The sequence below is a fragment of the Acanthochromis polyacanthus genome, chromosome 5 (genome assembly GCF_021347895.1).
Source record: "Acanthochromis polyacanthus isolate Apoly-LR-REF ecotype Palm Island chromosome 5, KAUST_Apoly_ChrSc, whole genome shotgun sequence".
In the NCBI taxonomy this organism is placed as follows: domain Eukaryota; kingdom Metazoa; phylum Chordata; class Actinopteri; family Pomacentridae; genus Acanthochromis; species Acanthochromis polyacanthus.
In genome coordinates this window covers 10,673,557-10,686,138 of record NC_067117.1, presented here as the reverse complement: position 1 = coordinate 10,686,138, position 12,582 = coordinate 10,673,557, and the positions used below count along the sequence as shown (strand labels likewise).

The 12,582-nt window shown below is 39.2% G+C and overlaps 1 protein-coding gene across 2 annotated transcripts in view; it reads right to left on the bottom strand.

Annotated features, from left to right (window-relative positions):
• Positions 1-3,072: 3,072 nt before the first annotated feature.
• kaznb (kazrin, periplakin interacting protein b) overlaps positions 3,073-12,582 on the bottom strand; it is a 124,825-nt gene continuing 115,315 nt past the window's right edge. Inside the window, exons 11-18 of one of the 2 annotated variants that reach the window (XM_051948400.1) lie at positions 10,962-11,085; positions 8,264-8,454; positions 8,017-8,135; positions 6,953-7,184; positions 6,600-6,701; positions 5,926-6,092; positions 5,671-5,767; positions 3,073-3,950 (exon numbers count right to left, since the gene is read on the bottom strand). In XM_051948400.1, the coding sequence (XP_051804360.1) occupies positions 3,789-3,950; positions 5,671-5,767; positions 5,926-6,092; positions 6,600-6,701; positions 6,953-7,184; positions 8,017-8,135; positions 8,264-8,454; positions 10,962-11,085 (1,194 nt within the window). In that variant the 3' untranslated portion in view covers positions 3,073-3,788. Of the gene's footprint in view, positions 3,951-5,670; positions 5,768-5,925; positions 6,093-6,599; positions 6,702-6,952; positions 7,185-8,016; positions 8,136-8,263; positions 8,455-9,361; positions 11,086-12,582 lie in introns of those variants that run through there. The other variant, XM_051948401.1, reaches the window with a different exon arrangement.

Here is a 12,582-nt window from a genome sequence, read left to right as displayed (position 1 = left end):
TAAGGAGGTCACGTGGTTCTAATATGGTTGGAAACGGCATTGTTGTGCTTAAGTTCTGTTGCATCACATCTAGTAGAGATGCAGTTCAGATTTTTTTTTGAACAGGGTCAAAACACATCACTGACACTAAACCATTGTTGTATGTTTTTTATTTCCTCTGTATTTCACAGCTTTCTTTGGGTGGAAGTAATAATTTCAATTTTTGCAGGACTTTTTCAGCTTTCAGGACTCTTGTAAAATTCACTCAAGTGTCTCTTATCCACAGAGCCCAAGGTTCCTTATTTTAGCCTTACAATGGTGGAGCTGTTACTGGCTGAATTTGAGGTTGTTTTATGAGTTGGAAATTAAAAAAATAGCCTCAGGGAGCCGAGGCATGAATATGTGAGACTCATTCTTGAAACATGTGAAGGATCATTTCTTTTTCAAATTTTTCTTCAAAAATCTTTCAGTGGAACTTTCTTGGTTATATAAAGTTGGGAAAAATGATGAAATGTAGACAAGAAATATGATGTATTACTGACTTCAAGCACATAGAATAATAACAAACCAGTCAACAAGCGAATACAACAGTTCTGAGCCTGTTTTTAAAATATCATAGAGCTGTTGTATACAAATACACACACTTTCAAAATTCAATGGAAAATACTCTAGGTCTGGATACATTTTTTAAATTCACAGTTAGTTTAACACAAATTTTTAATGCATTTGTTCAGAAAAATAACCATAACAGGCCTACACTGTGTACGAAAGTTGACAATAATTCCGCTTTTGATTTCGCCATATATGAAAAGCTCTGACAGTTCAATGAAAAGATGTAATTGACATGTGCATTAAAAGCAAACATGATTTAAGTCCGTCCGTTCATTCTCTGCAGGTTTGAACTGGTCTAATCTTCCCGCTTAAACAACTTTACTTCGGTAGTTGGAGGAGACACCCAGAAAGTGGCAAACAAACCTGTTTTGTATTGTTGGAATTAACCTCAGGGTTTCAGCCGCACACAGTGCAGCTCTGTGCAAGTACAAGTCGTGACATTTAATGAGTTATTTTTCATGCTGTGTGTTATAAAACACGATGAAACTGTACAACTATACCATTACATTCTCTCCATTAATAAAGACTTTGACAGTAGAAACATATGGAGACCATTCACTTTTATACATTATCACTTTCATAACCCAATAGTCACTATTTTATGTATACACACATATATATACATGTATTTATCTACAAATCACATATGATCATTTTTGTAAGTAAAGTTATATTATCATCTTCCTCCAAGTAAAAACCACAGTAGATCTTTCAAACTAACTGAATACAAAACTCTTGAGAAGATGGATTGTACCAGCTGTCAAAAGTGAGGATTGTCTTGTGTGCTACAAAATGCTGTTTCATAAAAGTTCTACCTCTATAATATTAGCAATTTATTAACCTCACGTAATTCATCATCTACTAATGAAGAACCGAAGACGTGACACAGGTCAGGACCTAGTTCTTCAAGTGTGGCTGCACTAACTCAGGCTTACATGTTATCAGGATGGAGTAATCTTGTTTACTGTCATCAGGCTAATTTGGTTCTTTAAAAGAAGGCGTTTATCTGTTTATCCTCAGTTAAGTTATCATTATTAACAATACAGTTTAACTTAAAAAATAAAGGCAAAATGAGTAGAAAGTTGAAACCAGGATCACTGGGGCAATAACTTTACAGCCATGAGTTTCTTTTTATGTGCATTCTTGCATTTTACTGCCCTTCTACGGTGAGTCTCACAGTGTTTCCATTGTGTTCACGCTAAACGCACAATAAAGTGTTGTTTAGTGGGATTTGCCTCTTTGACGAAATTAGGGATTTTTAAGACTTAAGACTAAGACTCATTTTGGTTAATAATTTTCGGCAAAATGACTTCTGAAATTAAGCATTTGATACGTTTTAAGGTTCAAATGATCATTTAATTATCATTTGAATGCCAAATTAAATGCCATATGTTGAGGTTCTGCTGGTCTTTTAACAGTGAAACCCTGTTAGTTTAGGTTGTGTCTCCTTCGCTACCCAAACTACTGTAAACTAAATTTGTTCTGATACTTTTTAATGTACAAATGTTTGTTTTGTTTTATATTTTCACATGTATACAGTAAATTTTTATCAGAAAATAAATACGTTTTACCCCTATAGATCATAGTGTTTTTTTAAAATATTCGACATGTTCTCATCTAAAATATGAATTATATTAACATTCTTTCATTGTAAATCAAAATATCTGAAAGTTAGTTCTTATTTGGAGTTGCAAGCATTTATCGTGCATCTATAAACTTTGTGTCGTACCACTGAAGAGTTTTAGTAGTAGTAGGTTCACTGAAACATCTTTGTCACACTCTGGCTGTCAGTACATTTGTATGTTTGCAGGTTTATGCTTAAAGGGGAACTTCGTTTTTTTTCAACCTGGGGTCTGTTTTCATATGTCATTTCATACATGTGAGTGATGGAGAAATGAATTTTTGACAAAGCTCCAGTATTTAGCCAGGCAGACAGCTTAGCAGTTCAGCTAGCAGCTCAGCTAGCGAAAAGTATGGGGCAACTTGCCCCCCCGCGTCAAAGTCCGCCCTAACGTACTTTTTTCCCACACTGACCGGCTCAGATAGTCTCAACGAGCGTCCCACAACATACTAGAGATGAGAAGTGAACAAAAACCTCCACATTACCTGGCGATCACTCTTTGTTGTGGTCTGTATCCAAATCTCAGGACGCTAGAAAGCAAATCTCATTCCGAAATTGTGCGATAGCTCGCAAAATCGCTATCACGCGATTTCGGAACAAGATTTGCTTTCTAGCGTCCTGAGATTTGGATACAGACCACAACAAAGAGTGATCGCCAGGTAATGTGGAGGTTTTTGTTCACTTCTCATCTCTAGTATGTTGTGGGACGCTCGTTGAGACTATCTGAGCCGGTCAGTGTGGGAAAAAAAAGCACGTTAGGGCGGACTTTGACGCGGGGGGGCAAGTTGCCCCATACTTTTCGCTAGCTGAGCTGCTAGCTGAACTGCTAAGCTGTCTGCCTGGCTAAATACTGGAGCTATGTCGAAAATTCATTTCTCCATCACTTACATGTATGAAATGACATATGAACACAGACCCCAGGTTGAAAAAAAAACGAAGTTCCCCTTTAAGGATTTGTTGCTGAAATTAAAACGGTGAAATACCACAACTCAAATCATCAACATTCTTGTCTGTATAATTCATCTGTAGGAAGAACAAGGACCTGGTTGATATTTATCTCTACTATGAAAACAGATTATTCCAATAACTTTTTTCCTATACTTTTTACATAATTCCTCATTTACTTACATGTGCAGCAACAAAAACATGTTAAAAAATAACCTTGCAAATAAATACAGAGAACAGTCCTGTAAAGATACTATACTATGAGACCTATTTGATATAAGGCATCAAAGGAGCACTCACTTCAGTTATTTTTTATGTTATTATTAAGCTTTCTGTTCTATGATATTATTCCGTCAATAATATATAAAAGTCATTTGGGACATTTAGTGTAAAAAAACACACATCAAAGACTGACTAGTCATAAAATCAGTTTCATCAGGTCAAAATGATTATTTTTTTTGTTTCTCTTCAGAAGATGATATTGTAACATTTGTCAAAATAAAACTATGTTTGAATGAATACATTTTAAGTGGTGTATCCCTTTAAGACGACTTCTCTAAAGTCCAGCGTTGCTGAGTGTAGGTTTCTCTCAGTAGTAAACAGCTATGGTACAGTGACAGTGTAAACTGGTTCACACGTTGGTGATTTCAACACTCTTGAAGGTGTGCATGGGGCTGCCTTTGGTGCGGGGAACAGCCTGCACTTTGGCCTCTCTGGGCAAAGAGCCACAGCTGCCGTGGAAGCCCAGACTTCGCTCCACTGACTGGCTGTTGGCACGCAACCTCAGTGGACTCTGTAGAAACACAAAGGCAGAAATCAGGGCTTGTGTTAAGATTGAAACCTCCCCTTCAACATAATCTGGTGACAAAAACTAAAATCCACCAAACAGGAACATCCTGAAGTGTTTACTGTGACCATGTCATCTCAGCATTCTCAGTTCAAATCCATCTAGGGGCCGTTGGTGCATTTTGTCAATTTCGTCTCTAATTTCTTGTGAGTTCTCTTCTGTCTGCTTTCCAGCAAAGCAAAAAACAAGAACACCAGTTCAACAACTGCTTAAACAGTGTCACTAAGTCAAATAATCTCTTCTTATCATCTCAGTTGAAATTAAGGGCTCCTTTCATGTGTCATGCGCCACTAAGACAGTTCTTTACAACACATCTTATCATGTTATGGTGTTTTAAAACACATACCCCACAACTATTTATGACTTGTTAATTGTAGTTTGCAAAATCAGGTAGTCGTCAACATCAGTGGGTAAAAATGGAGCTCAGTATACAAACAAACACAAAGGTATGCAGCACAATTTGCAGTCTTAAGTAATGTTGTATGCAAGAATCTGTATATATAGAATAGAATAGAATAGAATAGAATAAACACTTTTATTGTCAAACAGAACATGCACTAGATGGCACACATTTGAATGAAATTTTGTCGCCATCAGACAAAATTTATTTGAAAGTGTGTTAAATATATTTTCAATATATTCATGTAAGTGTCTCTCTCTCTCTCTCTCTCTCTCTCTCTCTCTCTCTCTCTCTCTCTCTCTCTCTCTCTCCACACACACACACATATATATATATATGTATATACCAAATATGGTACACATATGCAGCACATCAGGCTGAAAAAAAAGTCAGTGACAGCCACATTCCAAACCCAACATGAAGTGATGTCAGATTTTGCCCATTTTTCATTATTTTCTAGAGTGAACTCCTCCTAGGGGGAAACTCCAATTCACCTCAAATTCGGCCAGTACATACAGGAGGCCTTAATGATCCAAAGTTATTGAAATCTTTTTCCAAAGTCAAAGGGCGTGTCCGTGGCAGCCTCTGGAATTTTGATCCTTTCCCATGAAATTTGAAATGCTGTGTAAATGCCCTGAACATGCTTCAGTCTGCCTGAAACTTTACATGTATGATCAGAGTCCTGTCCTGATGTCATCCATATGATGAAATACATATATATATACACACACACACACACACACACAATTATTGCACAATATATGAGAAATGTACTTTAAAATTGACATTAATATTAATAATAAAAAATATACACAGATGAAGAAGGATATTTATAAAAATGAGAAGTGAGAGGTTTTAACACACAACACAAGATATAGTGCAGTGTTTAGTAAAGGTTTGTAGCACTAAAAGCAAAGTTAGAATGCTTTCAGAAATAATGCCATTAATAAAGTTAATCACTATTTGGTATGAGCACAGTTTGCTTTTTAAAAACAGCACCAGTTTTCCTGAAATTTTCAATGTTTTTTTTTTAAATAATCTTTTAGAACTGTGTGGTTATGCTGCTTTAACATCCTGTTTGGCAGAACATGTTGTTCTTCTTATCACTGAAGAATTTTCTTTATGACTCTGCTTCTATATTCAGGTCAAGTTGTAGAATGACAGCGTGATCAATGAGATCGTACAGGTCCAAAGTTCTTGAAACGTTTGTATGGCAAAATGTGTTTCAGTCTTTAATGTTCCAACGATTACGAAATGAAACCGTACCTTTCCTGATCTTATCATAGACACCCTCTCATCAGTGAAGCGGTTAACAGCCACAGGTGAAGAAGAACCGATGATCTCAGTGCTCTGCTCTGCATTACTGGAAACACAAAACATCACAAAACATTGTTAGTCATTTATTTATGTTTCTGATTAAAATCAACTACCGTGCATATATTTTTAACATCTAACAAAATTATTTGTGGCATTTCATTAATAGTGAAGTCTTAGATGAGGGTTGTACTGTTTTTAGCCTACCAGAGAGTGACAGCGAGGGATTTCATCTCTTCATACAGGTGTCGATGCAGCATGTGTTTGTTGCTTGGGATCCCCAGAGCTTTGGCCATGGCGTCCGTATCAAAGGACTGGTCCATGGCAATCACTGCACCATGAATCCCTTTACCCTGAAGATTTTCTGCAAACTCCTACAAACAAAACCGAGAGGCAGCAGATCAGAGTTGCAGCAGCAGCTGAGGAGCATAACTCTATGCACAGGCCTGCTAAAAATGTCTTGCCTTGGTCCAAAAGCTAAATTTGAAAGCAATTACAGGCGTACCATGACAAAGCTTTCAAAAAACAGAAATGATTTAGTGTTTCTCTTTGTGGGACATAAAACGTGTTCTAGTTTCCATTTCTACATGCTGGTCAAAAATCCAAGTTATAGGATACCGAAAACTGTAGAATAGCAAAATATTACTCATTGTAACTACAGACGCAGAAAAACACTCATGTTGTGTGGTCTTTTTCCCGTTACTGTGTACACACCACAGTTTTTCTTCTGTCCTTCTGTCAGCGGTGTGAGGCAACAAAGCAACAAAGCTATCATTATTTTGAGGGAGTCCTAAAAACTCATACTTTGTGGTATCTGGTTCCAGTCTGGCATAGAAAACCCCAGTTCAGAGGGGAATACCATCCCTGACCGCCCCACCCACCTTGAGGTCGATGTCTCTGATCCACTTCATCACTCGGTGACATGTCCAAACAATGGGGTCCCAGTTCTGGTGCTCACATTTTGTCCGTCGTGCCTGCAGGGCCTTTGAAAACATGACACACACGGATAACAGTGCGAGCACTAATGTGGCAGGGGCCAATGAAAACATAGTCAGAAATCAGGGGAGGATGAGGGGCCTGCTGAGTTAATGCAGCACCGTGAGCTTCTGTGTGCCTCAGGCTGTAGTGGATAGTAATGGGAATCACATGCAGTTTTGCCAGTGCAGCTGAGTAAATGTGACCGTTGGACAAAACTTCACTCATTCATCTATTGTGAAATAATCTACAGTCTGACCTCTTTGTCAAAGCTGACCATCTGCAGGAGCTGGATTGCCAGAAGTAAACTAGTCTGGTGGAACTGGTCGCCGATGTTGAGGTGTCGCTCCAGGTCTCTGCGGCTCAAAGAGTTCAGCACTCGTCCGTCCACTAAGTGAGTTTGGAAGGTTTGGGAGTACTGAGGCAGCCCAACGTCGCTCAGCCACGATGTTGCAACCCAGTGATGGTCCAACTCTGATGCTTTTGATAATCTAGGAGATGATTGGACACTAATCAGCAGCAGTGGAAGAAGTTCCATTCCATTCTCTATACACCGCTTTATCCTCATTAGGGTCGCGGGGGTGCTGGAGTCTATCCCAGCTGACTTCGAAGGCAGGGGACACCCTGGACAGGTCGCCAGTCTGTCGCAGGGCTACACATACAGACAAACAATCACACTCACATTCACACCTACGGGCAATTTAGAGTCATCAATTAACCTCAGCATATTTTTGGATTGTGGGAGGAAGCCGGAGTGCCCGGAGAAAACCCACGCATGCACAGGGAGAACATGCAAACTCCATGCAGAAAGATCCCAGGCCCAGCCCGGGATTCGAATCGGGGATCTTCTTGCTGCGAAAGTGCTAACCACTACTCCACTGTGCAGCCCCAGTAGAAGTAGTTTTTAGATATATATTTTTCGGTAGTAGTAGCAGCACTTAGAAGTTCAACATTTACAACATTTTGTAAAAGTGAATAAGTTAAGTAAAAATGTCCTAAAACGACTCCTGACTGCTATGCCATTATCATTAATGTGTAAGTCGGATTTTACTGTTGCAGATGGTTAAGAAGGACCTGAAACTATTTGATATACCTTTGGGTAGCTTAAGGTAAAACTATACATCTTATTTTTTAGAACATCATCTTGTATTTTCTATTTCAATGGTAATCTGCAAAGTAACTGAAGCTGTCAAATAGTGTAAATGTAGTGGACTCAAATGTACAATGAATTTTTTTTTCTACGTTACTGTGGAATATTAAGGAAGGTAAAAATCCAGCTACAATAAGTGTACATATGCTTTATTCCTTTTGGCTCTTACTTACCCCTGGTCCCCTTCAGCTCTCCTGTAATCCTCAATGGCCAGTCTTACTTTCCTGCGATGGATTGGATTACTGATGCCCAGACCCAGCTCTAAGTCCTCATCAGTCAGGCCTAGCAGCACCTACGGAGCAGTAATCCAGTTCTTTGTCAAACAAAAACAGCACCTGAAACCCATCTGCTCACATCGTATGCCACTTTCATGCAAATGGCAAACAAACAGCAAAGGAGCCACTTTTACCAAAGGCATACCTTGCCACTTTTGACGTTTTCAGAGCAGGCTCGGATGTACATGGGCATTCCCATGACAACCTCCAGCCAGGCCTGGACCGCACCTGCCCTCCACAGTGACATGCATGTGTTTCGAGTGAGCTCCGCCTGCTGGAGGCGGTCCAGCTGCTCCTCTCCGTCAGACAGGCTTTGCTGTGTGAGGCTGTCAGAGTCTGGATTGGTCAGGAGACGTTATGGTGTGGCATATAGGAAGAGGTTTAGGGTCAGAGGGATATGGCAATCAAAAAAGAATGACTCATCTGGAGACAAGCTGACAGCAAAGAGGGGTTAGAGGAAAAAATACACCCCCATCTTGATGTGTAACAAACACAGAAACAATTTGGATGCTACACTGAAGTATTTTTGTATATCAAGTACAGAAATGTGCTTTTCTCACTTTTTCCTTTGCATTGTAAGATCAATCGAACCACTAGATGGTGCCAGAATGATTCACTGGAAATGCTCTTTCAGTGTTTTTTGAATTAATTGTACTGTATTCAAAAAGCTAACAAGTTTTTTTTTTTTCAAAAAAACATACACAAAAACTGATGAAACTACATGGCTGAGTGCATCTAAATCTCTCTCATTTCTAAAACTCTAATGTTTAGTAAAGGGGTTAAAAATACTAGAAACTATCTGATGATTATGGGTGAACTTAAGACCATTAGGATAATGTATTAGAGACACAGGGATTATTCATAAAACATCATGCTTCTACTCATGAACCGCCTATTTTAAAGACAGAAACACTGATTCAGACTGAACCGACGAATCCAGGATGAACTCAGCCTGTTTATCTGATTCGTCTCCACATGCGGACAAAAATGCTGCATGCAAATTCCACCATCTTTCCACTGGGAGTTTTCAAAAAACAATGACACAAACTCGTATTTTTCAATGGACACGAGTGATATGAATAATCCCCAGAGTGCAGGAACAGACAGCTGGTAATCACAGATGAGGAGTTACTCACTGGCAGGAGAGAGTTGCCATTAGAAATGGCAGGAGGAGAGGGAGAGACATGTTAGACTGGGACACAAGAACAAGATTACTCATGGAACAGAAAAGTACCACATAGGATGTGTTCAGTTACTAGTTTTATTTTTAAAATAAGATTTCATTTCAATTATATGTCATTTTGAAAATGCTAAAGCCTCCTCAACATCTGGCTGCAACAGCTGCAGCAGATAAATATTTGAAGTAACCTCTTGTTTGTCTCATATCTTTTTTTAAATAAAATACTTCAATAGATTTACTCTTTTATGCAACATTTTCTAAATTACAAAGCATTTAACAGATTTATTAGAGCCACATTTGCAAGAAATGAGGAGGGATTTCTACACAAAGCAAAACAAAAACAGCAAAAAAAAAAAAAAACCTAAAACAATCAAACAAAAAAAAAATCCAAAGGGCATAGGGAGGACCATGCATTCATAATGCAAGGAAAGATAACTTGGTAAAAGGGGAGGGGCAGCATAGAAGCAACACAGGATTGTGGAGATTATTAATTTGATTGGCAATGAATGAATGTCTAATCAAAGCAACACAGAGGGATCATGCATGTGTTTAATGCACATTCCTTCGTCTCATATTGGCACGTTAGATAGCGCTCAGTAAGAAATGAGTCAGACATAAACAATGTTACGAGGCTAGCGCTAACAGTGACAGAATGATACGTCGAGTATTCAAAGATGCGTGTTAAACCTTTGGCACTTGCACATGTGTTTGACAGCAGGCGAGAGGTGTGCCGTGATATGCACCACTGGTCATTTTTTTGGTTGTGTATTCAGATCTGTGAAATTGCATTTTGTATGGAAGACCGACTCCAGAGCCCATGTCAGCCAGTCGTTAATTATAGTAACTGCGAACACTATTTTCATCGTAAAAAGGAAACCTCGCTCCCTGCTGCCCACAGTGTTGTAAATAAATTTCAGCAGACACTGTGAGCCAGCGTTTATACGAACATGATGACAATCCTGTAGTAGCAAAATGTCTCAAAGTCTTTTTCAAATCAACAGGCAATTTTGAAGCAACACAATTTCAAACTCCAATCAAAATTAGTTTTAAGTCAATCAGGCCATATCTCCTCTTTGGTAGTGAGAAATGGGCCTGAAAGACTGGGAACAAGAAAAAACTCAGAAATCAATGTTGCAAAGCGTGATAAAAGCAACTGTAAAGTAACAAAAACCAAATGACATTTACAGTAAAACACTAGTTTCACAATAGCTCCTATGTACATATGAACAGCAGTCCTTCAAGTCTCCAGTTATAAAAAAACATAAAACATTAAGACATTTAGAAGATAATACAGCATAAACATGTCTACACATAGTAATAACCCCATATATATATTTATATGCATGTAAACATATATACATATGCATACATGTACAACTATAAATATATATCTAATTTACAAACATACAATTTGAGGGTAATATACTGTACATTTATGGGGATAGCAGTCTCTTTTAGGCTTTGAATGAAAATCCAACCCCCTCCTCCCTCCAGACAAACCGTTAAAACAAAACAGTCTTCACACACAGTTAAAGCCAGGTGGATATCCACACAAACTGAACACACACACACACACACACACACACACACACACTCACACACTCACACACTCAGCATCACCAGTCGGCATCCTCCTCTATGTAATAATCAGGGGTGGCTGTACCATCAAACAAGCCGGGGTCCAGTGACTTGCGCTGCTTTCCCCGAGCGAACACCCGCGATAGGGATCCCAGAGTCATCTTCTCCTTCTTCTTCTTACGCTTCTGGTCCTCCAAGTCCTCCATAGACTGAACGGGCAGAGCAGACAGTGAGCTCAGGTTAATCCGCTGTGTTAAATTCATACTGCAGGTTCACATTTTATGACATATGACTTTATTTGTTTGCTTGATGAGAGTTACAAAAGAAGACTGATACTTTCATGTCTACAGTAAATAAGAGGCTGCTCATACAGGCGGCAGCAGCTGACGCTGGTTTAGTCCAAAAGTGGCAAAATGTGTCACTGGAACCTCCAAAGCTCTCTAACTGATAAGTTACATCTTGGTTGTTTAATCAGAGCAAAAAAAACAAAACAAAAAAAAACAAGAACAGAATGTGGTTTATTATGGGGTTATACTTGTTGGCAGGTTGCAGTCACTTCTTGGAGTCTCCACAGGGTGCCTGATCGTAGCACCATAACTTGGCATTTTTACTTTTCAGTTTTCATCAGATGCAACAAATGACAACAAAATGTTTAATTCAGAAAAATTTAGATGTGCTGATGGATGAATTTTGTCACTTTACGATAAACAGCTGCGACAGCTGGAGTACTCTCCATCCTTCCTCTTTTCTACAGCGGAATCATAGATGTTGTGCGAAAAAACTCCTTCACTGTGGTATGTTGACTGTAGCACTGCAAGATTTCAATACAGCTCAGCACATCACTGGTGCCTCTTCCCTCTATCTAACAAATTTTCAGCACACTGTCTCTGGAAGGCATCCAGTATTGTGCATAACCCCTCAGACCACTCCTACAATCCCCTTGTCTCCAGTACCGTTTGGTTGATGATACTGCATTATCCAAATTCATCCAGCCAGACTGTACAGCTTCTTCCTTCATGCTGTCAGGCTCCTCACATCTCTGTTGCCATCCACACCTGCAGCTTTTGAACTTTAAAACATGGCCATCTGCCTTGAAGTCCCTATCCGGTTGCTGATTTAATCTCTAAATACTCATCCCTGTTTATCAAAGTTACATACTTAGAAGGGTTTTCCATGAAAATAATCCCTTCCTGGCTCAGTAACACTACACCGGTGCTTCCTCTGGGAAGGTTGAGTCTATGAAGCCTCCGCCTCTTTCTCCATGCACCTCTCCCTGCTCGCTGCAGCTGGAGCTCCCAGTTAATCCATGGCTCTGCACAGTGAAACTACTCTACACTACACAATGGCATGTTGTAAAACTGGAGTGACTCCAACGTACATGTTACAACTAGAAACTAAGGCTGAAGAAGAAGAATAACAAGAAAGCTCAACCTGCAAGTTGACAGGATTGGTCTTTTAGGTTTGTTACATATAAAATTCTGGTATTGTTAATGCACGTTTTTGAGACTGTCATCAAAACACTGCAGTTTTAAGGTGGAAATTTCTTGCCATGGTGTCGACTGCTATTTTGATAAGTCTTCCAGCATATTAAAACACCACATAGACATGCTAATAAGGTAAAAGACTTGATATTCATGGTAGGAGGTTTGCTGCTCTGATGAATCTGATTGGCTATACTGTCCAGTTACTGCCTGTTTAGTCATGCT